Below are 25,194 nucleotides of genomic sequence, written 5' to 3'. Positions count from 1 at the left end.
ATTGAACTTTGCACATACACCCACGCTCAGTGACCAACTGGCGGTACCCGTCGGAACGGTTCCGAAATAACGTAATGACTCCTAGTGCCATGTGCATTTGCCGCAATGGATGACTTTCGTTGCACCATCGCGTCCCTCAGTGGCGTTGACTGTCATTAATTATACGACCCACTCAAAATGCTTCCGGAGGTACTTGAGCAATGCTGTGCGGAACTACCATGTACACACTCATTTGCAAGTGATGCAGGGGTTTGTAGTGGTCATGCGGATGAAATACACGGACCCTACATTAACATAATGGTCGGAGCCTGAGTGTCCTGGAAATGCATAACGTATATCCCATTAATTTTGGATATGTGAACCTGAAGTAAAACACGATTAACAAGTTCAGTTTCATGTTTGGTATGCATGAAACGAGATAAAGCAATGAGTAAAACAAAATAAGGAAACCCTGGTTGGATGCCACTGCGTCGTACGGTGTTAATTCGCGTCTTCGCCGTCGATCCTCCATCGCAGATTGGACTCGTAGAACTTGATGAGCTTGGCAGGTCGAGTCAGTAACACGTTGTCCAGAAGCCAGGTTTTCATAGCACACCTTCTGAGGGAACTTTTGAGCACAAAGTCGGGAAACTTCCCGCATTCGGACATCGCTGTGCTTTCTGCAAACATGTTTAGTATCCAGGAATCTAAAATAGGACAAATCCACGGACATTTTGAAGTACACATAGAGGTCACCCTCGTCTCCGCGTTCGATTGTGTCAATGGTCTCGACAAGGTTCTCCCAACTAGCAATAGTCATGTGCTTCTTCATACTACCGAAAGTGACCACCTCTTCATCTTCAGCCAGCTGTTTCGCGACCTTCTTCGCATATGACCCTTGGCTCTTACGTGGTTTTTTCTTTGCTCTAGCATCGTCATCGTCGCTGCTGGCATCCTGCTCCTTCTCCGACTGCTCATCCTGGTCCGCTTTCTTCGGCCTACTACGTTTCTTTGCAGAGATCGTGGGCTCTCGAGGCTCCTCTACAATGGCGGATTTACGGCCGGCTTTGGGTTTTCCAGCATCTGTGGACTTGCGGGGACCACCCTTGCTGGCTTTACGCTTGTTTTCCCAATACTTATTGATGAGGTCCTGCGCATTGCTAGAATAGATTTCGAGTTTGTTTGGGTCAACTTATGCAAGAAGGAATCAAATACGCTGCATCGTCCTCGTGTACCCAGCTGTTATCGTCAGAGGGGTAACCTTTCCATTTCACAAAATAGCCAAATTTGCCCTAAAACGCGTCAATATCCCTCTTGTTAAAACACGACAGTGAACGTACATCACCAAAATAACCTTTTTGGGATTCTATGACCTCCTCAATCTCATACTCCTCGTCCTGCTCGTCGCCCTCCTCTCCAGGAGCCTCTTCACTCTCCGACGCGAGGTCGGGCTCTGAAGAGGATACGCGATTCTTCTTGGATGAGTATTCTTTCTTCTGTTTCGCGTGTGACCTGTCCACCTCCGAGTCAGAAGTCGTCACATCTGTCACTCGAGGCATATCAGACTGCTTGTGTGGAGTAGTAATTGGAGCGAGTTCGATTCGAAATTGAGTTCAATGTTGCGCAAGAAACTTGGTGGCGCGGGCGTTATGTAATCGGCTGGAACAAAGGTAAACATTGTCGGTGGGTACTCGGCAAATTCCGGCCGCCTGTTGACTGCAGTCAAAATTTTAGTGTAACCGGGCAGGGAAGTAAAAACAGCCAAAACCACCGTGTATCAATGCTCACGCATGCGTCGAAATGTACCTCAAGTGACAACAGCTTCAAATTACACACTGTTCGACTGCGGTACACGCCCACCACATATTATTTATCTATAACGATATGCAGGTCCAACCAAATCCCGCCGAGACGTTTTATAAGCGCGTCGTGTCACGTCGCGGCATCGGTGAATAGATGTAATTGCGGAGGAACGGGATTGATCAAATTACAGTAAACAAAGCTGAATACAATCAGACATCGCAGACCCAAGGGGAAAACGAAGAGTAACCTCAGTCTCTCTGTCTGCGTGATGGACTAGCACTCCGACCGCGTCCTTCCCGACCTCCTCTGCCTTTTTTCGGGCCCGATGGAGGGGGCCGAACGAACGCGTAGTCGCATTGGACCACCTGTTCTAGTAGTGGCGTTCCCGACGCGCCATCAATAGCAGCCTGAGCCTCAGCCATGGTCTCGTATTCCACGAGTGCATAGCCCTGTAATTGAATGGATGTTAAATTTTCTTGTTCCCTCAATGCGATGAACGGACCTTGACATAACCCGTGCGCCGGTCCAAGTTCAAATGGAGGTTTTTTATCTCTCCAAACTCTGCAAACTTGTCCGTGACATCTTCCTCTGTTGCCTCTTCGTGTACATTGGTGACCAAGACAATCCAACCTTCAACGGCTGTGCAAAGAGAGTGCGAATATGATAAAGGATTGCTTGTAAGCCCGATGCAGTGGAATAAGCCAAGACATACTTACATCGTGCGGCTCTTGTGTCGTCCTTGACATGAGAAGATTCAACCCTGTCGTAAGTGGGCTCTGCGGTGACTGTGCCATCGTTTCCCCCTACCGCATTTTTAGTTGGACATAGGTGCGGGTATGAATAATGATTACCTGCCGTGTTTTGGAACCCCCTGCCTCTCCGCCTCACAGCACCGCCGTTAGCGACTTATCCCGAGTTAGAACACGATCTTAATGCATGAACTCGTGAAACAAGTACCTTCGTCAATATTCATTTCATCGTCGGACATGGTGGTTGTTGGATGCGGTTAGTGTGACGTGTGACCAATGTAACAAGGCAACAACAGCCATGGCGGCGGGACCGGTATAATACAACATAACCAGATCGTCCCTGTCGCTGCAGTAGTGTTGTCAAGTTACTTGGAGTGACTTCGACGTAACTTCGTTGTCACCAGACGATGGCATGTCTTCCGGACCGTCTCAAAGCAAGCGCCCGCGCACTACAAGCGTTGATGAGTGTTCAAGGCTGGTCAACTCACGTAAGTCAGGAATGACCGAATCAATAGGTTGTACGATTGGCAATCTCCCACATGATTTGCAGGATACAATGGCCGAAGTGCTCCGGGCATCGGATGGCAAGCTCAATAGAAACTCGCAAGTAATTTTGCGGGGGATTAAATTTCCAGCGAATTAACTTGGATGACATGCTATGCTCTGCTATGCTTTGTGCCATAATTTTTATTTTCCATCTTTCGCCTTTAGATTTATGCTCTCCCGACGTTTATCCTCCAGGTTAAGCATTTTTTTCGGCATTTGTGTTCCGTTATTCAAGTCTTCATGAGTCCCACCTCAGATGCCACCTTACGACGTCCTAAAGCCTGCGATTGGCTACAACGTCACCTTTTGATCCCGATTAGCTCACTCAGCTTTACCGTGGATACAGAGCGAAGGTACATAACGTGCGCCACTTGAAAGCTGGCTTAGAATGCTACAACCTGGCAGTGCCTGGAAGCAGCATCGCCTCACAGATCTCCGATCCTTAAACTCAGATCCCGAACGACTCAACGGTCAATGTGGGCTTGACCTCTCTCACGCGAAACCCTTGTGAAGGTACCTGTCGACCTAAACCTTGAAACCTAAGCGCGCTCCAGCCATATTTAAGCTCAACGCACTCGCCATAAACTCCATAACCAGCCAGCCACCTTTTCATCTGACCTTCTACGGACTCATCAAGTTATTAATCTCCCAACGTCGGCCATCCAAAATGAACCCTGTTCCTCTTATTAACCACCCTTGCACCGTATGCTGCAGGCCCACTTCAATGTGGTGCAGCCGCTGCCAGTCCGCGTGGTATTGCACTCCCGAACACCTTCAAAGCGTAAGTCTTTAATGACAGTCGCGTGATGGATACGCGACTTATCAATGACGACATCTAGGATTGGCCGCGCCATCGAAAGGAATGTGTTCCAGCGACCCATGCCCAAAATTATAATATTATTGCCACTCCACCGCCTGCTGAGCAGCAAGTGATTATGGTTTCTGCTATTCTCTTCTCGCCCGAAGAAGGTGAATCCGAATGCGTTTTTATGTTATTACGGCACGCTCATCACTTGCAGAGCGCCCAAGAATCATTACGGTCAAGTGCCGTCCATCCCAAGTCCCGTCGCAGGGCATGTGTCCTCAACCTCTCGTCAGTGGTCATTTTCCGGATGGTCAAGCGGAAAGCATTGTCTTGACGCAAGGCTTAAATGGAGAGCCACTCAGATTTCCCCTTCATCTGTGGTACTCCCCAACTGCGCTGTCGCGTTGCGCACCCATTAACCGTGCTATCTACCACATTACTTCCGGTGCCGCTGCGAAAGCTTGGTGTGGCACCGTCGTCGTCCTCAAGTTCAACGGATCTCGGCGCCAAGGCTACTCTGATGCAGGGTCGAATGATCTTCCCGCTCTCTCTGCCTATTTCTTGGCCTACAAGTAAACGCATAACGCGGTTTGTTCCTAAAAAGTAGAATATGAGTCACACCATTCGGGGAAAGCGCAAATTTATTTGACCTTTCCATTGCAGCACTATAACTCCTTGTCGTATATTATTGCACATATATATCGTTTGTCGTTTTGTTTCGATATCTGTAGCTTTCATAGTGTTTTGTTTTGTTATATTAATAGTGCCTGCTTCCCCCTAACTGTATCTCTCTATAAAATAGATGCGTACTTGCAATAGCCTGTGCAAAATTGCGCGAAAGTTGCGTGGAGTGATGTCGACGTGGGCAGAAAAATTCGATGAACCGTTATGCATAATGATCACCGTAGGCAAATGCACTGGCAACCCGACCCGCGCGTAGGAGCTGTTGTTGCTTAATATGAAGGACCAAGCATTGCCAGTTGTAAACGCTGCTCGAGAAAGAAGGCAAAAGTGATGTCAAATTAATGTATGTAGATATTCCCACGTGCTACGCGCTATGCAACGTATGTGTGTAACTATGGGCGATCACCAATTTGCGTTCCTAGGCTCATAGCGATCAATTGCACTTGAAGAACTCGCAGTCCTAAAATCACTCAAATGCTATCCTTCACATCATTTTCATCACAGCCTATTGATTCCACTTATCATCGATCAGCGCGACATCATCCAGATGTTGAGGATCTTATGGATGTGGATGACGACGATTTTTCAGGCTCTGAGCCGAGGCTGACTTGTCCAGGGGAGACCATCACATCTTCCCAAGCATTCATGCGGTGAGCAGTTTGTGGAAAGTGATATTTTCATGTCTGATCGGGCGTCTGAAGTGGGCACGGAACATATGTTGACAAAGAGGATGTCATTGCTTCCGTTGTGGGGACCGTAGAGCGGGTGAACAAGCTTGTGACCGTTCGTGCGATTCGTACCAGGTGAGTGGTTTTCAAATTGCTGGTACTCCTGGATTTATTCCCGATCAAGATACAATCCAGAGGTGGGAGATCTTGTCGTTGGGCGCATAACAGAGGTGTGTACCTCATGCTACTGGGCTTGAGAATTCCATTAAAGGTTTGACACATAGGTTCAACCTCGAAGATGGAAAGTAGATGCCAATTCGCGCCAGGATGCCGTTTTGATGCTTTCGTCAGTGAATCTACCCGGAGGGGTACAAGTGAGTTTGTCCCTCGCAACTATGTATGGTCTTTGTAACCCGATTCATGCCAGCGTCGGAAATTGGAGAGTGATGAACTCCAAATGCGAAATTTCTTCGAGGAAGGGGATCTCCTTGTTGCGGAAGTACAAGCATTTTTTTCAGATGGCGCCATGTCGTTACACACGCGGTCTTTGAAGTACGGCAAGGTGAGTACCGCATGATCATTCCCCTGGGCAAGGGTTTTATTCTGAACTCTCTTTGTAATAGCTGCGGAACGGCCAACTCGTAACAGTACCCCCGATATTGGTTCGGCGATTAAAGTCCCATTTTATATCTTTGCCGTGCGGTGTCGACCTTATCCTAGGATTAAACGGCTACATATGGGTTAGCAAACAAGTGAAGGACAGTGACCAAGGGGAAGAGGGTTTTGATGCTGAAGCGGTGTATTCGAACCAAAACGATGTAGGTGAAATGTTATCAGCACGGAGCATCGTAGATGCTCACTCAATGTTTAGGACATTGACAATGCTACTCGCGCTGCAATCTCACGCGTCAGTAACATCATCCGTGTCTTTGCGGACCATTTCGTTCCTTTGACAGATACACTTTTACTGGAAGCCTACGAGTGGGTCATCGAACAAGAAGGGGATGCCAAACATTTGTTATTGGGTGATACAGGCGATGCGCTTGTTGCTGCGATGAGTCTTAGAGGTTGAGCAGTATCTCTGTAGTTACATATCATCATCCTCATCTTCCACATTGTCTTCGTCCACATCATTCTCATCATGATCTGCACTGTCTTCTTCTTCCTCGTCCTCTTCGTCGATAGTTTGATCACCAGCTCCTGCCTGAGGTGGCGGTTGCTGCTGCTGCTGTTGTGGTTGGCTCGTGGCACCATTGGCCATCTTTCTTGCCTCGGCTGCTCTCTTCGTCTCTTCTTTCTCTTCGTTGATGGGTAATAGTCGGTCCAATGCAAGGTCTCTCCAGCGTAAAGAGCCATTGACGCCACCCCCGCCATACCCCATATCCTCGAATAATGCCCGAGAAGTTGGGTCATATGGTGGTCTCGGTCTTGCGGCTGGATGCTTGATATTTGTTGGATTCCCGTAGGGATAAGAAGGATGCACCTGAGAAGGTAGTACTGTCAAATGGAGATCAGCCAGAGCCTATCTGAAAGAGTGTCACTGCGAACTGTCAGAATCGTCCGGATTCGGTGGAATCATGTGTGCTGGTATGTCAAGTTCTATTCGATTCATACGTTTTCTATCAAGCGTTCAGATTTTTAGGAGTGGTTTGTCCTACCGTCATCTGATAACTCGCCAGAGATATATTCTGGACTGTCGATGGTATCGAGCACTTTCAGATCATGCTCAGTCATGTGAATGTAACAAAATGTCAAGTCCTACATTCAGCTCAGTTTGTAGAATGGTTCAGCATTAGAACGACTGACAGTCATCTCTCCAGCCCGTGATGCTGTGAGTCCGAGTTCGAATGTTCACGCGCTCACGACTATTTTCCAGGGTCCTAATACTACGCCTTCTGCCGCATGAAAGAAGTGTGTGGCTGTGCAGCAACAAATCGCGGAGTTTGAAGCAATACCACCTTCCACTTCCGCTCGTGACCACATCGCAAACGTACAAACACTGTACAAGCTCCGTCAAGGGCTAGCTAAATGTGAGCAAGTCCTCGCTCTCCGCTATGAACTCTGCCCTACATGCCAAGCCCTCTGATCACACGAACAGGCTTGGTCTACAGGACTGTACACCACCTACTATGACTCGGATGATCACAATAATAGTCATCATAAATTAGTTCGTTGTCATCGTTGCGTACACGCCCATAAAGTTGGCTCTATTAAGTTAAGCTTTGGTGAACCTTTATATAGGTGCCGGCTGATAGACGAGCCCCCCCCTAAGCTTGAGACCGTTCGATGGTTCGCCGTTTATGCCAAGCCCGCGCCCATATAAGGGTAGACTTTCTAATTATTAATACCTTTGCATCTGATAGGAGCTGATAGGTTTTGATAGGACCCTTTGTCGATTGGCCGCGGGGTGAAATAGGTCTTTCCCGGCAGTGGAGTATTTCTTCAAATTAAGAACAGCGAACAGTGCTCGCTTCACCGATCAAGAAGCAAGCTTTGACTTCAGCCCCCCAGGTAGTTAAAGTTACTCATGATTTAAGATAAGTACTACGTTACTAAAGTCTTACTAGCACCGCCCTTCGCATGTCAAATGCACTTCCATGACGTTTCCAAGAACACCTGCAAGTTTCCGAAAGGTTTTCACATCCGATGCGATCTGAGGTAATGTGTCCCGCTGAACAAATGAAAGGAGCGTTTGAACAGGTTGAAATTCGACACCCACGCAGAACACGATATATCAGGACAAACTTAAATCGAATGCCGTGAGAGGGGGCCAAAGGCCGTGCTATGATAGTTGGAACAGATACTAACGGAGCGTCACGGCTGTAATTTCTCAAAAACATTTTCAGTATATATAAAGCCAGTGGTCATATCAAGGTGACTTATTCGATGGGCTTCCGTAGACTCGTCATGATATTACTTGCTTTAGCTTACTCCTCCCTCTGGTCGCCATGGAATTAAAAAAATTATATCTTTCGGAATCTTCGCGAAGGGACAGGTTGTGTTCCGGGCGTTTGCTGTCAGTTGGTTCGGGATCCAGACGGGGTTTGCGTCCTTCCTTAACCAACATTGCCGCTCGGTCGCAATCCTCGGGTGCGTGGGCACCCGTAGACAGACACGTCAGGAATATCAACGCCGCTCCGTGCATTTGCACAACTACGCGTTCCTTCTCGTTACTGGATCTCTTCATCCCACGTCAGCGTGAGTAGATTACTCACTAATCACACGCTCTTTGTATCGGCCTGGAAGGTCCCGAAAAGTATGTACTAAGCTTTAAAGTCTAACCTTGTCTGCTAATCTAAATTCAGACCCCTGTCACTTCTGTCTTCTGGCTGTCGTCCACGAGTATCCACGTACTCGTCCGGTTCGACCGGTCAACAGTGAAAAAAAAGCATTGTTATACATCAGGCCATGATGTCTATAGACTAAGTGATCCTAAGCGGTCCCTTCACCTTCCGCCCCTCCTTTTTGTGCACTTCCTTCGCTTGCTGCAACAGGCTCGAGATTTTGTAATCGCATCTCCACCAAGAACTCTTTATCCCTAATTGCCTGTGACCAGGAGGACAGCAACCTCAACGTGGCCATTGATGCCCGATAGAAGCCTACCATGGCGAACATGCCTGGATATGCATGCATAACTGTAGAAAGCGAGTAAGACACTTACGGCGTGACCGGAGTACAGCAACTTACACATAAATTTAGGACTTAACGGCAGATCGAAGAATTCTCGTAGGCCCCACACTGCGGCAGCAGGGAGGACTAGCATACCAAGCAACCCAACAACAAGCGGAATGATTACTTCCTTTGTTGCCTGTTTGGGGTCTGGATGAGTCCAGCCGTTGGTGATGATCTATAGCGATCAGTCAGTAGGCTCACTCTGCCAGTGACCGACCTTGACTAACCGTAACCACTCCGCGCCCAACATCAAATTGAGGTCGCCGGTTGATGCGCATGAAGATCTTGCCATACACAAGACCAAGGGCCCACATGTCAACAATACGGATGTGAATATCCAGCGTTGGGTTAAGAGTCAGACGAACAGGCATGACGATATACATATCGATGACGAGTGCGAAAAGAATGGGGATGATGATGCCCAAAAATATCCCCATATAGGCAATTTTGGATAGCCAAAGAAGGCTCCGCTTCACGAAGAAGACTGCAAACTCAGCTCTTGGCCCATCACCACCTCTTCGTTGTCTGCGTTTGTCCATCCGTTCCACAGTTTTGGCCACGAGATAGCAGGCCCAAAGAAGGTAGAGTCCTGCAAGGAAGGAGTAGCCATCATGTAGTTCTTTCGGTGTGAACAGACAGAAGAAGTGACGACCGAGTTGCATAGGTACTGCAATAAATATAGCAGCCAACACCGCAACGATGACCCAAACAGAGGCAATAAAACCGAAGATTCTCAATCGGAAGTTGGGCGGGAAGTATACAATGAGGTAATCGTTCTTGATATCACGCTTGGCCTTTGAAGCTTCTGCATCTTGCGCTGCTACGAGCTCTTCTGCAACAGGATTGGCGGGAGTGCCATCCTCCAACACTTCTGCAGTGGCACGCATATCCTTCGGAAGTGCGATGTTGTCGCTTGCGGGCACACGACGGAAGGTTCCATCGGGTGTTTTGCTAGCAGCCTCTATGTCGCTCGATGACCTGCGGAGGAAAGGAATCCAACTGTCAAACTGTGTCGTGGATTCCTCGTCCGAGTGGCGTTCGCCAAACATGTAAGACGTCAGACGCAGCCTTATTGCTACTAGCTTCCAGATACGGACGGCCCACCGATGGAAAAATCTCCTGGGCTTGAGGTAGCGCATCGTGTATGGCAGAGCAAACTGTAGGAAAATGAGATCTACGGGGACGGTGGATATCGGTTCGCTGGATGGCAATGTCAGGAAAAAGTTTGAGATCACTCGCTAGGTAAATATCTCACCGCGTCTTCCACCGAAGAGGGAAAATCGACCTGTTACCAAGCAAAAGTAGCACAGCAAGAGTTGCCACTCCACACGCGACCACCATGGCATACATAAAAGCGCTGATGAGGAGTTTACGGAACTGAGTGAATGTGGGCCTATCCAGGATGTCACGGATGGGGTGGAAGTTTTGATCTTGAGGATCCTTGATAAACCACATGGCTCCGGGGCGCATGATATTTCGACATCCAGCCAAGAGAATGGCAAACTGGTACCTAAAGAAAAAGTTAGTCTGCCAAATCTACTGAGGCCATTTTGTTGACTCACATGAACATAGTTCCAGCAACCCAGTGATAGAACATTGCCGTCAATGGAGCTTGGGTGAAGAAGGCAGCACGTGACTCGAGGGAGGCCTCAGGAAAGACCCAAACTGTACAGATGTCGAGCATGATGCCACATCCCAAGGGAAATATCACGAGCTCGATAACAATGAACATGGCCACCTGTGAAAGATAAGCATGGATCAAAATCGCAGTGAAGGAGATATTACTTTTACCACCAGGAGCTGCTGCCGTACTGCACTCCGGATAGCTCGTCCCGCACTTCTCGCGTTGCCAACAGTGAACACGTTTAGGTAAATAGCAAGAAGGACGCCAACTACGCCATAGCCCAGCATAATGGCGAATACCTTTTCGCGAGTCCCTTGCCCCATGGTCAGGTTGACCCACGAAGTTTGCAGTTGCTCGGAGGCAGTTCGGACCTCGCGGCCCAGAGTTGCAAAATATGGTTCCGAGTACCGTGCGATCACCGAGTCACTTTCCAAGAAACTTTCGAGACGCTGTGACAACGAAGTGGCAGGCGAAGGCGGGGGTGTCTGCAAGGATGCGACAATATTCTCCCACGTGGTTGTGATTTTCGATATCTGCAAACATAAATGAGAGAATTCTTTCAGTGAACAACAATTCAATTACCGTCCACTCGATGATGTTGTCAGAGCTGACTTTCTGTCTGGCGAGGAGGAGCAGAATATCCAAAACCAGGCGAATAGACCAATACAGGCCAGGGAAGACGAAGAGGCCAAGAATGACTGTGACAAAATCCACAATGGGATCTGTAATAACTCTCATAGCTCGAATCGGGAGATCCAGAATATACAATGCCCGTGGAGGATCGAGCTGAATAAAATGGGGTAAGTTCCTGTTGACCACCAACCTCCAGTACCTCCTACCGATAATAGAGCGGTTGTCTTCCCAAAGGTAAATGGAAGCCATACACCAAAGCCAATCGCGGTGTCAAGGACAAAGACCATAAGGACCGCCTGTATTCTATCCGTTGAGTAACGAAACAATAATCAAAATTCGAGACGAACGTTTTGAAAGACCCCGAGAATAGGTCCCCTCAATCCAATCGCTGCAGAATATCAGTATACTTCGTGCGATAGGGAAGCTAGTCAGACCTTCCATAGCTCCGTCCAAATCATCCTCGACCCCCGGTTCTAGATCATCTATGTCACCAGGCTGGTTGAGTGCAACCTGAACTTGAGGAGGGGCAGCGACGTTCTCATCGCGAGGATTGATCAAATCATCGCCGTCGCCGTCATCGTCATCCTCGTCGTCCTCATCATCCAGCACCGGATCAACCTCGGCTGCAGGGGCTTGTGCAGGAATATCATCATCCTCCCCCTCATCGTCGTCTTCTTCGTCATTCTCTTCGAGGGGCGTGTCTGGTATGGTGGCGATAGAGGATTGATCCTGCGCGCCAGATGGAGGAGGTAGGTCAGGGCTGGCTGACTCCGGATCACGGAAGAAGCTTTCCAATTCTTCTTCGAGTTCCTCTTTCGAGCGCTCGCTGTCAAAGTACCCTGATGGTCCAGATGATGACGGTCCAGCTTCCAGCTCTTCTGGCGCAAGATACATTGCGAGACTGGGTGAAGATAGTGGCAGCGCTGGACTTGGCTGAAGCTTGTTAGGTATCGCACCCTCCGCGAAAGCAGTAGAGCTTGCCATGGGAGGTCGTCGTAGCGGAGTGTCAATATTGACATGAAGTGCAGGTGTCGCTGAACGGGAAACAGACGAAGAAGTTGGTTGCGAGTCAACGTGGAAGTCTCCATCCCAGGGATACCTCTCATTGAAGGTTGAAGGACCGACGACGGAATCACTACTCCTAGAGGGTTCTGGGAAATTCGAGCTGATGGAGCTAGAAGCCCTGAAGGTGAAAGGGAATGTCAACACCTCCCCTCCATCGAGTGAAGTGGAGGGTTGAACGTCCTGACTGTCAGCCGTCTCATGCGACATACTCTCGTCTTCCTCGGTGTAAATCCTCCTGCGAATACGTCGTTGGGAATGAAGGTCTGAGGACCCTTCTCCGGTGTCATCAGCTTCTTCCGCCCTGCCCTTTCCTTTCCGGGGCTGATGGTTTGGTTCGTACGGTGGTGGTTGCTCTCGGGGAACTTGAGGAAGCTGAGGGGCTGACTCAAGAGGAAAGGGAAGTCTATCAAGAGGACGGTTTCGAAGAACCTGGTGCCGGTCTATCTCGAATGGGTCACGCTGGCGTAGACCTTGCCTTTGGGCGACACCGGCACCTTGACGAGCGCGTATGGCTCTCCCTTGACGTCGTGCATCGAGAGCTGCCTCTCGAAGGGCATTATGAGCAAAACCATTCTCATCCGGAATATGTACGTTGACAGGCTCTTCTACTGCAGCTGCGGGGAGGTCACCAGGTTGAGGGGCAGGATGTATTGCACCGCCGTCCTCATCCTCGAATACCCCTGGTCGAGCATTCTGCGAAATCCATTCCCTGAGAAGAAATATTGCAACAAATATTAAGACAATAAGGGAGGCGATTATTTGTCCGGCGAAAATGTCAGCAGATAGCATCGACCAGAATGGGCGATTGGAAATCCGTTGATATAGTGTAGCGTTGGAAGGAAGTCCGAGACCAGTAAATGAGCCATTCGAAGAAGCAGTGGGACCGTTCATCCCAAAGAAATCAGCATATGGTCGACCGCGACCACTTATCCACCATGCACTACACGGTGTGAGTTGGGGTCGCACAAAAGTTATGTAACTCACGTTGACTCGCCCATCGTAAAATAAACTCTCCATGTCCAAATGGTAATCCACGGTAGCACGGCAAGCCAGACAGTTCCGACCATAATAGCCCGTAGACCAAAAAGGACGGCAAACAAAGCCTGTTGAGCTAGGCGGCGGAACAGGAGAAGTGGAGGAAGCGTGGAGGGCATATCAGCTGCATAGACTAAAGGAAAGAGTGTAAGTCAGTTCCACACATCGAACGAAGCTGCATTCACCTTTTGTAAAGGAGTATGGATGTTTGCATACATCGCAGGTCTTCTTCTTGCTGTGTGATAACCATGTAGTCAAACTAGATAAAAGGGGAGTGAGGTTATACGATAATACTATCATTCCCTTGAAGTCTACTGACCAATCTTGATGTATATACCGTATGGTGCCAGAGCATTTACAGGGATAAAAGAGCGGCTGATCCGAGTCGCTAGGCGCACTGCAGATTCGACATGTGTCTAAGCGGTGAGAAGTTAACTCTAGCTTAAAAATGATCCAACTGCAGTATACCTTGCTCCTCTGCCTCCTGCATGCGTATGACTTGTGTTGACAGACCCGAACTCTGTTTCAGCTCTGAGCGGCTCCACAAGCGTCCGGGACAGGTTGTATCAATGCAAAAATGCTGATTTCTGGAATCTTTTGAAGACTCCAAACGCCCCTTGGTGTTATGTGGATGTCAAGCACTCGAAAGATGATGCTGACTGGTAGTAAGAACGGAGAGTATAAAGAAACGCACTAATACTGGCAGGTCACTTTACCAGTCGAAACTAAGCTTCGGCGTGGCCGAATAACACCATGTGGGGAGTGATTTGAAAGCGTAATGTGGCTGAGAATTCTATGTATAACACAACACACCCGCCTACGCATTTTTTATCCGGAGTACTGGACAAGCCTTGGATTCAACTTGGATTGGCCCGAGATTTGCCTGCTGCGTAGCTTCTTACTTTCCTCATGAATGAATAGCCCAAACATCAAAAGTACTCTTATTTTTCTGAACCGTTAAAGAGATGAAATTGAAATTTGATTTGTTCCAAGTGGTATGCCCAACAAATATTAGTCCCGGACACTCAGTGCTCACACCATAGAATAAACTGCCAGTGACCCGTGGTCCAAGCCCATCGACATCGCATCAGTCAAACCTGTTTCTTCAAAAAAGATAAACACATAGCCTGCGTGCTGTGCATATGCGCATCGAGAGAAACTCAACTTGGCATCAACGACAAAGCACTACATTTTTCAAGGCACATTTAATTGCAATGGAGAAGGGCGATATCTGGAAACGTGCATAGTACAAAGATGTACTTCTCTCTCGGCGGCGATCATTTTACCGCTTACTTAGATGCAGTAAATCCTAGTAAATCTTAGACTGCATAACGAGCATACTACGTAATCATAGCCAAGACTTACCTTCACCCTCGACTCGACCGGTGCAAACGTCAGGAACTTTCCTATTCGAAAATTTGCAAACCTCAAGCTTCAAGATCAAGGCCAATCATGCTGTTGCAGCCATCATATCAAGTAACGCGCGTCGCGAACACCAAACAGTCACAAAGAAGAAAGGTCACAATTATAACCATTCCCCCCTTGCGGACGCCATTCAAGGATGGTGTTGTTAGTAATCCTGCATGTAATAGGCAACGAGGACTCCGAAGATGTAGATTTATGTAGACTCACTACTAGTCAATGTTTGTGAGGAACCAGCTGCCTTTCGGATCCGGAGAGTGAAAGTCCGAGCTTGAGACAAACGGAGGGTTCAAGCCTAGGATTTCTGCGGAAATTTGTTGTTGACTAATCGGTTACATACGTATTGCCAGTTCGTGGTTGCCAGCAATTATAGATCGATAGTAGCAAGTGGCTATTGTGCGTTCTGGGTTATCATGGTCACGTTTGTGTATCCTCGGAGTTTAGCCTTGGGGTTTCGAGGTCTATCCTCAGTTCCCAGTACGGACCTAGCGAATAGCGCATTTAACAAGGTTCAACAATTACAGATCTTTCCGGTCGTCGCGGTAAGGAGATATGTCCGTTGACATAGTAAGCCTTAAAAACAATTGGAACATGAAACCTGACGAACCGATCAATAAACGGGACCGGTGAATTCGGCGGTATTGGTAGTCCCGACCCCTGTACCGACATGACGGCGCGCAAACTGTTCTGCGGTTCAGCCGCCGATGAAGCTGACTCGGCACCCGATACCAACGTAATGGGTAAACCATTTTTGGCTGAATACAACGAGCAACGAGCAACGAGCACAGACCCAGTTGTTATCTGCAAAAAATATCAAGGGACAGTGACATGAGGAGGATCATTGTAGCACACGTGAATTAGCATCTGTTGGTCACCATTCCGCGAACATCATGAATTGAAATGACCAACGTGTCAAACAATTTGCAATTACAAGTTGTTGCAAAGGTGCCGGTGATGAATTGCGCCGGGTGATTCTGAGTGGTTGGTAGTAGTTGACAGTCCATCATCTCTCCATAGGCTCGTTCTTCTGGGTGCTTTGCTGGAGTCTGAGATATTGCATTTGCAGGGTCGCATATATGGCATATGAGTCATTGTCAAAGCCTCAAAGGTCCGGGTAATAAATACTTGCTTGCAAGGAGAGCGTCATCAACCTGATTAGAATCAAATCAGATATCAATGCGTCAGTCACCCCGGGACTGCTTACTCGATCAGCAAAGTCGACGTCCAGGGCTTGAATGAGGATTGAGAATACATGGTCTCGAGAAAGTCGCAAAGATCAGGTGCTGTAATACCATCGGTCGAATCAAAGTCACACCCTCTAACAGCCTTCCAACTAGGCGAGTACTGTAGCTGACCGACCATAGCAATGGAGCAAGCAGTCCTAGCATCTCTGTCTTCAACTGCAGGTCCGGGAAAAAACTTCAGCTCGAAGAGCACGCGAATGCCACCTACCGGGATCATAGTAGCGAGTCAGTAGACGAGACAGAAGCAGTTTTGACATACCCAGTGATATTGAGACCATGATGCCAGGTGAATGAACTATTGAAGAGATTCAAGAGGTTCTCGATAGGCTAATACTAGGAGGGTCAGTGGCAACTTGGCAAGTAATCAGACACAATTTCAAGAAATAAACCCCACCTGGTCGGGGAACATACCAGGATATTGTATTCCCTTGTCCCTTCAACTTGAAGGCAGTTTTCGTTGAAATAAGCAATCGAGCTAAGTGATTATCTGTCATCGCAGGTACCACTTGTGACCGCAGAGACTCGGAGAAGCCTAACATCCTCCTAGCACGTGCGAGGATCCGACGCTGGTACCGTTGTTGTGCAGCATGATACTTTCGAAAAGAATTTGTACAGAGTAGGCCCGACGAGCACTGTCACTCCAGTATCCGAGTTAGACGTCGAACAAAAGAGGGTACATTCGTTTCGCAATAATGCATATAAGTCGACAGATAGACTAGTCGCATGAAGCGAGGGCCTGCCTTAAGTAGGGCTGCTTTGATTTGCCGGTGCCGAAGAGCATCTGTGCCGAAGAGCTACACCGTGGTTAGTGTTATTAGTAGACTAGTAGCAGTATGGATCCTTTCAACTTTGAGTTGGTAGATCTACTTACCAGCGAATACATGATGGTGATGATGATGATATGATCAATGCATCGAGGGTGGCTGGTTCATACTCTCGTACCTTGGAAAACGTCCGAGTCGTTGTATGGAATGGGTGGTTGTACGCGTCGCCTGAATCTCTGCAGTTCCAGTGACACAGTGGTCACAGAGCACGACTTGTCTGATAAATCTACAGTGTACAATTATATTGTAGGTAATTTCACAGGTATAGTATATACGATTGACAGTTGAAAACATCCGCAAGCCGATCAAGACATCCACAGGGATAAGAATCTATGTACGAGGGTGATACAAGGGAGTCCAAAATGCCTGCTGATAGCTTACTGAAAGGGTAGTGTCTGTAAACGGCACTAGAAGTCAACGTCAGACTCTGCCATATAGTGTTCAGAGTCGCTGTCACTGTAATCACACACATCATCCTCTGGGACAAGCCGATGAGCCTCATACTTCCCATTGTCAAGGTGCACCATCCTCCAACGCTCAGGGCGGTCATCCATGTCCTGCGTGACCCATTCGATGTACCTTGAACCATCTTCATCATCTGCGCTGAGGGAAATATTCCACCCGAGGAAGATGCGATTGTTGAGTTCGTCGTGCGCGACAAGTCCTTCATCATGTACATAGTACATGTCACATTCATGGAGCATAGCAAGCGTAGCACCGCGCCGAAGGACGTTGAGGTCATTGTGGCCCAAACGGTCGAAGAGGTAGTCCTCTTCGTCGATAACGGTTGCTGGTGGTTCCCACTGAGGTAAGACGTAATCGCCACCATATGCATCTTCATCACTACCCGTACCGTAACTGAAGACATCTTCATCGAGCCAATCGTCGTCTTCCTCGTCATCATCCTCGCTCCCATAATCCTCTATTTCGTCATCAGGCGGGAATAAACCTTCCCATGGATCCGCATCAGCGGGAGGGGATCCAGCAGTGGGAGATGAAATGTTGGGAGATGTTCCTCGAACCTTTAACAATGTGGATGCAATGGATTTGACGATGAAAACGGGAATGGGCCGATTACGAATGTTACCACGACAGCATGGGCAAGTCTTCTTTCGGAAAAGTAGGTAATCAGGATCGTCGTCGTCGTACATTTCATCGTCACCGGGGGGTGCTTTCTTGAACCACTCCTGCAGGCATGAAACACAAAGAACGTGGCCACATGGTGATAACCTAGAGGAATCATGAGCGATTCCCAATTAATGTGAGGGAATGTAGACTCACGCATATGGTTTGAGTAACAACTCCATGCAAATTTGGCATTGAACATTCGTTTCGACATTATTGATGGCCTGGGTAAAAGTTCAAGAACATCATGGGCATCGATTCCACAAAGGCTTACATCTTCAGACTTCTTCACCTTGTTTTGTGCCTTACTCACTTGACTTTCCGTCTCCTTCAGTTTCTGCATGAATGTTCTCCTGAATAAGTTTATGGATCAACAAGTGGTGGCCACTGACCTTCTCATTTGCACTTGCTTTCTGGCGAAGCTCTTCAATTATCTATGTATCACACTGTAAACGAATATGCCAAAGGAAAGCGCATACACGAACCTTATTCTGCTTCTTAATTGTCTTCTTATTATCATGGGCTACCTATATCTTTGGTCAGACGATGAAGGTCGTTACGTGCATTTACTCACTTTCTTCCACATTTCAATTTCTCGCTTAAGCTTGGTAAGTTCAGCAGCTGCGAACGGACCCTGGTACTCGAGGTGAAGGTCCACGAGCGCCTGGACACCTTCCGAGTCGGATGTCGAGGCTTTCGAAGGTTGTCTGTAGGTCGAGTCTCTCGACTTGGATCTATCTTTCGTGAGCTTGTTCTCTGCGGCAAGAGCCGATGCGGTAGCAGGGTGCTCCACTGCCGAGCGACCTTGCTGGCGTGATTTGGACTTGTGCTTGCGACCTCTCTCAAAATTGGCATCGTCAAGTGGTGCAAGAAAGGGCCTGCTATCGAAAGGCAGGGGAGTTGTCGATTTCTTTTTCTTTCCTCCTTCGGGTTGAGCTGGCTCAGATCTTTGCGCGGCAAATTGGAGCTGAGGATTCCACGCGTCCGGGGAGCGTGATTTCTTGCGTCGCTGACTGGTCCTTGAGTTAGATGGTGCATCTCCTGACGTAGGATTTGGCCGACGATAACCGTTATTACGCCGCGATGGACCAGGTGCACGTTCGAATGCCAGTGAATTCATAATGAGGCGACAGCTAGAATGATAGTTAATGGAGATTATCCCAACCCCAGAGGAAACTTGTGTCCATACTATGTCTGGTGATTAAGCTATTGTCGGAACGGCTGCTGGCGTACGTGGTAGGTGAAACTGTGGCCGGCGTGGTACAAAGGTGTTGGCGCAAGTAGCACGCGCCTTGTGACAGTCGGGTGTCACAGTTATTACTCCGCGGCTATCGAGGTAGAGGGGGTCATCGATGTGTGGACACATTGTCGACCCCTTTGCAGATCATCGTCGCGATAATAATCAGATTCACATTTAAAAGACCGACGATCTGGGGATCGACCGTTTTGCAAAGAAAACTTTTGTTGTCCTTTAAAGCTTTATCAACGATTGTAATCATGTCACCTCCTGCACAAGGCCGTGTTTTGCTTGCATACTCTGGCGGTCTTGGTAAATTAACTCTCCGCGTGTCTTGGCAAGGAGATCATAATAATCGTGAAGATCTGCAGACACCTCATGCATCCTGGCGTGGCTGATTGAGCAGGGCTATGAAGTTTACGCCTTCATGGCCGACGTTGGTCAGGAAGAGGTACTAACATATACTGTCTTGTGTTATTATTAATCAACTGTTTGTCAGGACTTCGAAGCAGCTAGAAAGAAAGCACTCAGTGTTGGTGCAAAGAAATTCTTCTTGGAGGTTTGACAGTCTTCCAGCAATGTGGGCGGTCTTGCTAGCAGTCGCTCATTGTTCCTCAACCCGCAGGACCTCAAGCGCGAATTCGTCACACAGTTGATTTACCCTGCTGTGCAGGCAAACTGCATCTACGAGGTAATCGTCGTCTTTGGGCATTTAATCATGCGCTGATTGTCATAATCAGAATGTGTATCTACTTGGAACTTCTCTTGCCCGTCCTGTTATTGCTCGCGGTATGATGTCCGTTGCAGCCAATGAAGGTTGCGAGTAAGCCTCGCCTTCGTTATTCACACTTCAGCTCAATAACGTTCTGTAAGTTATGTCTCACATGGCTGTACAGGCAAAGGGAATGATCAGGTTCGCTTTGAACTTGCCTTCTATGGTCTGAAGCCCGATATCAAGGTCATCGCCCCTTGGAGGCTTCCTGGTGATTCTATTTCTCGAGCACAACAACTTTTCGTTAAGCATCTTATGTCCAGAGTTCTATAACCGCTTCCCTGGCCGTCAAGCACTACTTGCATACGCGGCGGAGAAGCAAATTCCAGTGCAACAGACTGCTGCAAAACCATGGTCAACTGATGAGAACCTCTTCCATATCTCCTATGAAGCAGGAATCCTCGAGGACCCGAACACCACACCACCAAATGATATGTGGAAGCTCACCGCGTCTCTCGAGGATGCACCAGCGGAGCCTGAGCAGCTTTCGATTGAGTTCAAGGCTGGTCTCCCTGTAAAGGTTGTCATCGCTGACCAAGCCCCTCTAACCGACCCCGTCGATATTTTCCTTGCACTCAATGCTGTCGCGAGGAAGCACGGTGTCGGCCGTATCGATATCGTCGAAAACCGATTCATCGGTGTCAAGTCTCGCGGTTGTTATGAGTCGCCTGGAGCGACTATTTTACGTGTCGCGCATATGGACATTGAAGGTCTCACGCTCGACCGCAATGTTCGTGCTCTCCGTGACCAGTTCGTAACTATCGAACTGGGCCGCATTCTCTACAATGGTCACTTCTTCACCCCTGAGCGCGAGTTCGTCACCAGTGCTATTCCCGCGAGCCAGCGTACTGTCAACGGAACAGTGCGCTTGAAGCTCTACAAGGGCAATGTCGTTGTTATCGGCCGCTACTCTGATGAGGTAATGAATTTGATTCATGGCTTTCACGTTTCCTTACCCACTTTTTAGGGTTTGTATGATGAGCATCAATCTTCCATGGACGAGCTCGGTGGGTTTGAGCCGACAGATACCACGGGTTTCATTCAAATTGAAAGTATCCGTATTAAAAAGTATATTTCCAGCTTACTTATATTCTAACCTACTCACTCACCTTTTTCAAGGTGGGGCCAGGCTAATGCTCGCAAGGGCCAAGCTGGCGTCGAACCAGAGGATGTTTATGGCTCCCGTATCTAGTTATATTCCCTGTTTCTGATCTCAAGGATGGAAAAATATTTTGCTGATTGTAGATAGTGTCCTTTTATTGTAATACTAGGGTGCCGACAGATGCCTTACTTGTACTCAAACCTTCAATGCATCACGAACAACTCCTATTCTTTTTTTGGACAAGTGAGTCCTACTATCATGGAACGAATAGTCCCAATCCTTGGATTACCGAGAGTAAGTGAGATCACGGTATTCGACACTGACCCCAATTACCATGTGTCATTAAGTGCTGCATGATCGATTCCACAAATCAACTTCCTGGGCTGGACCACGCCCTCGTATGACTTCCGTGACACAAGCAGTGCAAGGGCAACGCAGTTTGCAGTTCACAAAGCAAGGAGTGCTCATGTTTTAACACGTGAAGCTGTCAGAACAGTGAGTCACTGCTTAGTACTGGGGCAGTGCAGTTGTCAGTAGTTGACAGCTTACCAATAGCAAAGCCAGCTTTCATGGCAATCTTAGACTCGTTGCTCGAACTATGGTGATGTCGTACTGGTAGCATCCTGTGAGCACACTGCCATGGGCACTAGTCTGAACACTCAGTCCAACGATGAGCGGAAACGACCATAATAGGTTAATGCATTACCCCCTCGAGATAGCACAGCTATACTGTACAGCCGGATTATACGTATTGCATCCCCCCGCCCCAATAATCTACACAGATAAGTTATTAAATCAAAAGAAAGCAAATAAAATGCTCGACAACACATCATTATGATGTGAAGGAGAGACGCGTGTAGGTAAACTTTTAAAGACCAGAGGTAGCAATTTAAAGAGGGATATACCTACCGCGCAGAAGCGGTCGGAGAAGAATTAGGGTGCTCGATAATAGCGCACGATTATGTGAGGCTCGTATTGAAGGTACCGTAAGATTTAGTATATGGGTTGTCTGTAGGACACAGGGAGGCCCAAGTTTCTGGAAAGTTCAGTTAGCTTGCTTGGGATAACTAGCACGGCACTCATACCTGGAATACTCGCGCTGACGATGGGAAGTTGATCCCGAGCTTCAGCCATCACCGCCGCAAAACCACTAGAAAGAAGTCAGTGCATGGCTCAAATATTACTACTGCATACACACTTGTTCAAGTGGAAGTCGATATGGCTGGTAAGCACGTCATGAGAGGCGTATCATGGAATACAACGAGAATAAATGCTTACCAATGGAAGAACCATGGTCCAGCGTTGTCCGTGACGAAACGGAAAGTAACGTTGTCCCCTACTGTTCCCATACTTACGGTGTCTCTCCAGATTGGGTTAACAAAGTTTGGTGTGCTGTTGCCTGCAACTCTAACAACGGCAAATTTGTGCTGTCAGCTGCGTTAGAACGGGGAATGACACAGAAAACAAAAGCACGACGTACTCCGTGAAGGTGCATAGGATGCTAGAACGATGATGAGTAACAGGAGTGAAAAGTACTAGGATAAGCTTACTGGACCGCCAGGAGCTGCACCCGTGTTGGGAAGGGTGATCTCTACTACCTTGTTTGGTGGAAGCTCGTATACGCTTCCGATTGGCAGCAAATCCGAAGGATGTTGAGCCCCGCTGAGCATTTGCAACAGAACCGGCGTCGGGGGGCTATGGTACGAAACGTTGTTGATTGTGAAGAGGCCATTCACGTTACCGGCAACTAAGTTGATGCTGACGTCCGCTTTGCCAATCTCAGGGACACCAGGGGCCGGAATGTTCATCAAAGATGCAAGCGATGCTTCGTTGAATGGCAAGACGGAAGGCCCAGGAGAGCTCGTAGGATCTTCCTCGGGCGCACCCTCGTACCTAAGGATGGCTTGGTTCAAGCCGTCTGCAAATGATTGATTTCCAATGTTGGGCAGTGCGCGAACCCAGTAATTGCCCACAGACTGGTTCGCATGGACAACGACAGAGTAGCGCTGACCAGCGAATACCGGAAGTGTATCCACAGTCTCAGGGACAGTTTCGATGCCATCAGCTTCGATGATGGTCATGGTATGGCCATCGATAGTGAAGTTATATGATGCGTCACAAGAAAGACCAAGAATGCGAAACCGGTAACGCTTGCCCTGCTCGACATTAATGACGGAGAGGGGCGACATTGGTCCACCAGGGTAGCGCCCCAGACCATTGATGAGAGTGGAGTTGTCGGTAACAGCGCCGAGGATCTTATTTAACACAGTCGTGGGATCGTGGAACCTGAAGAAACTCGTAAGATTGTAATGCAAAAGGCTGACAAGCCAACTCGTACCAGTCGGAAAGCGTCAGTACTGTGCTCTCTGTGCCAACACTAGTCAATGATCGATCTAAACATGAAAGCAAGGATACGAACCGTCATCTACGTCATACAAGTCTTTGTGTGGATCATCAGGGTCATATATGACAAGTGGTCCTCTAAGACCATCACCTGGACGTAAAGCTGTGTAGCAAAGGTCGTGAAGATAATCAGGGGCACTTACAATATTGGGTGGAAAAATGCGAGTGATACCTGCCGTACGACATGCTTTAGCATTGCTCCTCCTTAGAAAATGGGGAGTACGAACCAATAAGTTCCCGTCTGGTTGGGTGCGCTAAATTGGTGGAGGAAAGAACCATTTGGAGGGATCGGACACTGAGTGATGAACGAGGTACCATCCGCCCAGTTCGTCTTCTCTTGATGAATACCATGCCAGTGCTTGAAGGGTCTCAGAGACCTTACAGTGGTAGAAAGAGTAAAGTACATACTACGCTCGTCGATAAAGGCATGCTTTTGTCCTGTAATTGGTTCACAACATTGATGCTAAAGTTGTCGTGCTTCGAAATATTCAGCTTTAGACATAAAAAAAATGCTCGCACGAACCTTTTGCGCCTTGATGAGAGGGCCAGGGAAAATCCCTCCTGCGAGTGTAGCCCTGTACAGGAAGAAGATAAAGAGATACAGGAGAACATGTAGGCATTAACTCACGACCGTTCAAAGCCGTCGGGCGCGATTACTCTATTAACGATAGTAAGTTCAGCGACAGGTCCGATTGTGGACGGGGGCGCGCTAGGTGGTGAACGCTGCGAGAGTTCAGAGTTGGATCTTGAAGTTATCGACGCTGCATGTGACGAGGCAAGAAGACAGCCAGTGAGGACAATATGGAGAAACATTATGAGCAGGGTGATATAGAGTATGCTGCTGAACCTTGACAGCAGACGTAGAGGTCAACTCGAAGGTAACGGAATAGACAAATCGTATGCCGACTTCTTATATTTGGATCGAGCAACAAGCCTGTGGTGGCATTTTAAGTAGAGGGACAGTGGAGTTAAAGTTTGGGTTGCTAGAGCAGCCACAAACTACTCTGGATGCACGAAAAGACAAGCAGTGCACGTTGCGAAAAATATATCATGTGTCCAATCTTTCGTATAGGCCCAGGTCAGTGGCTTTAAATCAAATTCTCCGGTCCAAAGCTTGACAACAAGTGACGCACCGTGATCTGATAGTTGCAGTTTGAGGGGACCTGGAAAGTTCATGCGATGATCTGCCTCATAGGACCAATGGAATGAACATCATGGTGCTAGATTTGAACCTTGGTGGTTTTCTGCCCGCACTTTCGGCGGACCAAAGCACATGCTGCATATCAAATGAAGCAATCCGGACATTCAAGTTTGACTCGGAAAGCCTCTATGTGGCTTGAAGCCGTTAGTACTAGCTCTGACATGGCAGTAGTTGAACAAGACTCACTAGCAAGCACTGGAATGAAACTGATATGCCGGTCACGGAAGGGTAACCACCAGGATGGTCGTGGTTTTGACATCACACAGCCAAGTCATCAAGCTTGGCAGCTCTGACCGTTCCTGCAATGGTGGAGGTCATCACGTAATCAATACTGTACTAACGGGTGCCAAGTTCGCATCGTCCTTTCAGCGCGCCCAAACCCGATATATCACAAACCGACGCTTTGTACTAGAAACGACCCCGTACATGGTGACCACTGACATTCATCGCACTGCTGTTCTTCAAGCCGACGGCGCACTAAACTCGATTCCGTATGTTGTACACATGCAGCACGCAGCACTATGATTTGGTTCCAGGCTGTAGTACTTGCAACGCTATGATGTAGCTACTGAAAGTTACCGTTTCAGGGTCGCAACTTATT

The 25,194-nt window shown here is 48.2% G+C and overlaps 10 protein-coding genes across 10 annotated transcripts; 3 read left to right on the top strand and 7 right to left on the bottom strand.

Moving 5' to 3' along the window:
• Nucleotides 1–29: 29 nt before the first annotated feature.
• On the bottom strand, nucleotides 30–1,617 carry BJ212DRAFT_1350977 (uncharacterized protein). The gene is made up of 5 exons (XM_041335521.1): nucleotides 1,320–1,617; nucleotides 1,195–1,271; nucleotides 711–1,139; nucleotides 596–659; nucleotides 30–540 (listed from the first exon to the last, which is right to left on the bottom strand). Exons 1-5 carry the CDS (start codon nucleotides 1,536–1,538, stop codon nucleotides 481–483), a joined length of 849 nt encoding a protein of 282 aa, XP_041193536.1. The 5' UTR covers nucleotides 1,539–1,617; the 3' UTR covers nucleotides 30–480.
• A 73-nt stretch (nucleotides 1,618–1,690) lies between these two features.
• On the bottom strand, nucleotides 1,691–2,770 carry BJ212DRAFT_1460927 (uncharacterized protein; the record flags this gene model as incomplete). The annotated part of the gene is made up of 5 exons (XM_041338911.1): nucleotides 1,691–2,231; nucleotides 2,285–2,421; nucleotides 2,499–2,585; nucleotides 2,634–2,687; nucleotides 2,734–2,770. The coding sequence occupies 5 exons, from the start codon at nucleotides 2,768–2,770 to the stop codon at nucleotides 2,031–2,033; spliced, it is 516 nt and encodes a 171-aa protein (XP_041193535.1). The 3' UTR covers nucleotides 1,691–2,030.
• A 621-nt stretch (nucleotides 2,771–3,391) lies between these two features.
• BJ212DRAFT_152258 (uncharacterized protein) lies at nucleotides 3,392–4,910 on the top strand. The gene is made up of 5 exons (XM_041341707.1): nucleotides 3,392–3,430; nucleotides 3,483–3,590; nucleotides 3,675–3,858; nucleotides 3,917–4,046; nucleotides 4,097–4,910. The coding sequence occupies exons 3-5, from the start codon at nucleotides 3,745–3,747 to the stop codon at nucleotides 4,456–4,458; spliced, it is 606 nt and encodes a 201-aa protein (XP_041193534.1). The 5' UTR covers nucleotides 3,392–3,430; nucleotides 3,483–3,590; nucleotides 3,675–3,744; the 3' UTR covers nucleotides 4,459–4,910.
• Nucleotides 4,911–5,127: 217 nt separating this feature from the next.
• Nucleotides 5,128–6,306, top strand: BJ212DRAFT_1270683 (exosome complex exonuclease rrp4; the record flags this gene model as incomplete). The annotated part of the gene is made up of 7 exons (XM_041330907.1): nucleotides 5,128–5,216; nucleotides 5,268–5,369; nucleotides 5,419–5,464; nucleotides 5,519–5,608; nucleotides 5,662–5,796; nucleotides 5,858–6,052; nucleotides 6,106–6,306. The coding sequence occupies 7 exons, from the start codon at nucleotides 5,128–5,130 to the stop codon at nucleotides 6,304–6,306; spliced, it is 858 nt and encodes a 285-aa protein (XP_041193533.1).
• A 171-nt stretch (nucleotides 6,307–6,477) lies between these two features.
• Nucleotides 6,478–7,359, bottom strand: BJ212DRAFT_1429918 (uncharacterized protein; the record flags this gene model as incomplete). The annotated part of the gene is made up of 5 exons (XM_041337679.1): nucleotides 7,333–7,359; nucleotides 7,041–7,264; nucleotides 6,893–6,992; nucleotides 6,783–6,833; nucleotides 6,478–6,731 (listed from the first exon to the last, which is right to left on the bottom strand). Coding segments are annotated over exons 2-5 (411 nt in total), but the record flags the coding sequence as incomplete, so codon positions are not given.
• An 829-nt stretch (nucleotides 7,360–8,188) lies between these two features.
• Nucleotides 8,189–8,458, bottom strand: BJ212DRAFT_1350936 (uncharacterized protein; the record flags this gene model as incomplete). The annotated part of the gene is made up of 1 exon (XM_041335520.1): nucleotides 8,189–8,458. A coding segment is annotated over exon 1 (233 nt), but the record flags the coding sequence as incomplete, so codon positions are not given.
• An 81-nt stretch (nucleotides 8,459–8,539) lies between these two features.
• BJ212DRAFT_1429915 (uncharacterized protein) lies at nucleotides 8,540–13,999 on the bottom strand. The gene is made up of 14 exons (XM_041337678.1): nucleotides 13,732–13,999; nucleotides 13,583–13,679; nucleotides 13,449–13,522; nucleotides 13,213–13,396; nucleotides 11,598–13,168; nucleotides 11,511–11,551; nucleotides 11,370–11,459; nucleotides 11,113–11,316; nucleotides 10,692–11,063; nucleotides 10,469–10,644; nucleotides 10,162–10,416; nucleotides 9,134–10,106; nucleotides 8,922–9,081; nucleotides 8,540–8,869 (listed from the first exon to the last, which is right to left on the bottom strand). Exons 1-14 carry the CDS (start codon nucleotides 13,751–13,753, stop codon nucleotides 8,667–8,669), a joined length of 4,422 nt encoding a protein of 1,473 aa, XP_041193530.1. The 5' UTR covers nucleotides 13,754–13,999; the 3' UTR covers nucleotides 8,540–8,666.
• A 3,161-nt stretch (nucleotides 14,000–17,160) lies between these two features.
• BJ212DRAFT_1270830 (uncharacterized protein) lies at nucleotides 17,161–18,998 on the bottom strand (the record flags this gene model as incomplete). Its single annotated transcript, XM_041330918.1, has 6 exons — nucleotides 17,161–17,983; nucleotides 18,035–18,102; nucleotides 18,153–18,215; nucleotides 18,271–18,312; nucleotides 18,364–18,405; nucleotides 18,453–18,998. 6 exons carry the CDS (start codon nucleotides 18,996–18,998, stop codon nucleotides 17,161–17,163), a joined length of 1,584 nt encoding a protein of 527 aa, XP_041193529.1.
• A 238-nt stretch (nucleotides 18,999–19,236) lies between these two features.
• On the top strand, nucleotides 19,237–21,215 carry BJ212DRAFT_1350904 (putative argininosuccinate synthase). Its single transcript, XM_041335519.1, has 9 exons — nucleotides 19,237–19,427; nucleotides 19,487–19,566; nucleotides 19,615–19,674; nucleotides 19,741–19,806; nucleotides 19,856–19,938; nucleotides 19,989–20,098; nucleotides 20,151–20,806; nucleotides 20,855–20,955; nucleotides 21,007–21,215. Exons 1-9 carry the CDS (start codon nucleotides 19,376–19,378, stop codon nucleotides 21,077–21,079), a joined length of 1,281 nt encoding a protein of 426 aa, XP_041193528.1. The 5' UTR covers nucleotides 19,237–19,375; the 3' UTR covers nucleotides 21,080–21,215.
• A 733-nt stretch (nucleotides 21,216–21,948) lies between these two features.
• Nucleotides 21,949–24,205, bottom strand: BJ212DRAFT_1480342 (laccase; the record flags this gene model as incomplete). The annotated part of the gene is made up of 13 exons (XM_041340068.1): nucleotides 21,949–22,025; nucleotides 22,075–22,139; nucleotides 22,188–22,211; nucleotides 22,268–22,416; nucleotides 22,470–22,490; nucleotides 22,540–23,275; nucleotides 23,328–23,355; nucleotides 23,409–23,483; nucleotides 23,536–23,564; nucleotides 23,620–23,750; nucleotides 23,801–23,869; nucleotides 23,916–23,967; nucleotides 24,021–24,205. The coding sequence occupies 13 exons, from the start codon at nucleotides 24,203–24,205 to the stop codon at nucleotides 21,949–21,951; spliced, it is 1,641 nt and encodes a 546-aa protein (XP_041193527.1).
• Nucleotides 24,206–25,194: the final 989 nt, after the last annotated feature.

The sequence above is a fragment of the Suillus subaureus genome (genome assembly GCF_016647635.1).
Source record: "Suillus subaureus strain MN1 chromosome Unknown BJ212scaffold_14, whole genome shotgun sequence".
Taxonomy (NCBI): Eukaryota; Fungi; Basidiomycota; class Agaricomycetes; order Boletales; family Suillaceae; genus Suillus; species Suillus subaureus.
This window is presented reverse-complemented; position numbering and strand designations above follow the sequence as displayed.

Coding starts and splice junctions, on each gene's coding strand:
- BJ212DRAFT_1350977 (XM_041335521.1), bottom strand. CDS start 1,538: ATGCCTCGAGTGACAGATGTGACGACTTCTGACTCGGAGGTGGACAGG. Junction 1,272..1,319: donor AAAAAGGTTATTTTGGTGAT/GTACGTTCACTG, acceptor GACGCGTTTTAG/GGCAAATTTGGCTATTTTGT. Junction 541..595: donor CTCAAAAGTTCCCTCAGAAG/GTGTGCTATGAA, acceptor CGACCTGCCAAG/CTCATCAAGTTCTACGAGTC.
- BJ212DRAFT_152258 (XM_041341707.1), top strand. CDS start 3,745: ATGAACCCTGTTCCTCTTATTAACCACCCTTGCACCGTATGCTGCAGG. Junction 3,859..3,916: donor CTCCCGAACACCTTCAAAGC/GTAAGTCTTTAA, acceptor GACGACATCTAG/GATTGGCCGCGCCATCGAAA. Junction 4,047..4,096: donor TCTCTTCTCGCCCGAAGAAG/GTGAATCCGAAT, acceptor CATCACTTGCAG/AGCGCCCAAGAATCATTACG.
- BJ212DRAFT_1429915 (XM_041337678.1), bottom strand. CDS start 13,753: ATGCAGGAGGCAGAGGAGCAAG. Junction 13,169..13,212: donor TTTACGATGGGCGAGTCAAC/GTGAGTTACATA, acceptor CACACCGTGTAG/TGCATGGTGGATAAGTGGTC. Junction 11,064..11,112: donor ACAACATCATCGAGTGGACG/GTAATTGAATTG, acceptor TTATGTTTGCAG/ATATCGAAAATCACAACCAC.
- BJ212DRAFT_1350904 (XM_041335519.1), top strand. CDS start 19,376: ATGTCACCTCCTGCACAAGGCCGTGTTTTGCTTGCATACTCTGGCGGT. Junction 19,939..19,988: donor GCAGCCAATGAAGGTTGCGA/GTAAGCCTCGCC, acceptor ACGTTCTGTAAG/TTATGTCTCACATGGCTGTA. Junction 20,807..20,854: donor TCGGCCGCTACTCTGATGAG/GTAATGAATTTG, acceptor CCCACTTTTTAG/GGTTTGTATGATGAGCATCA.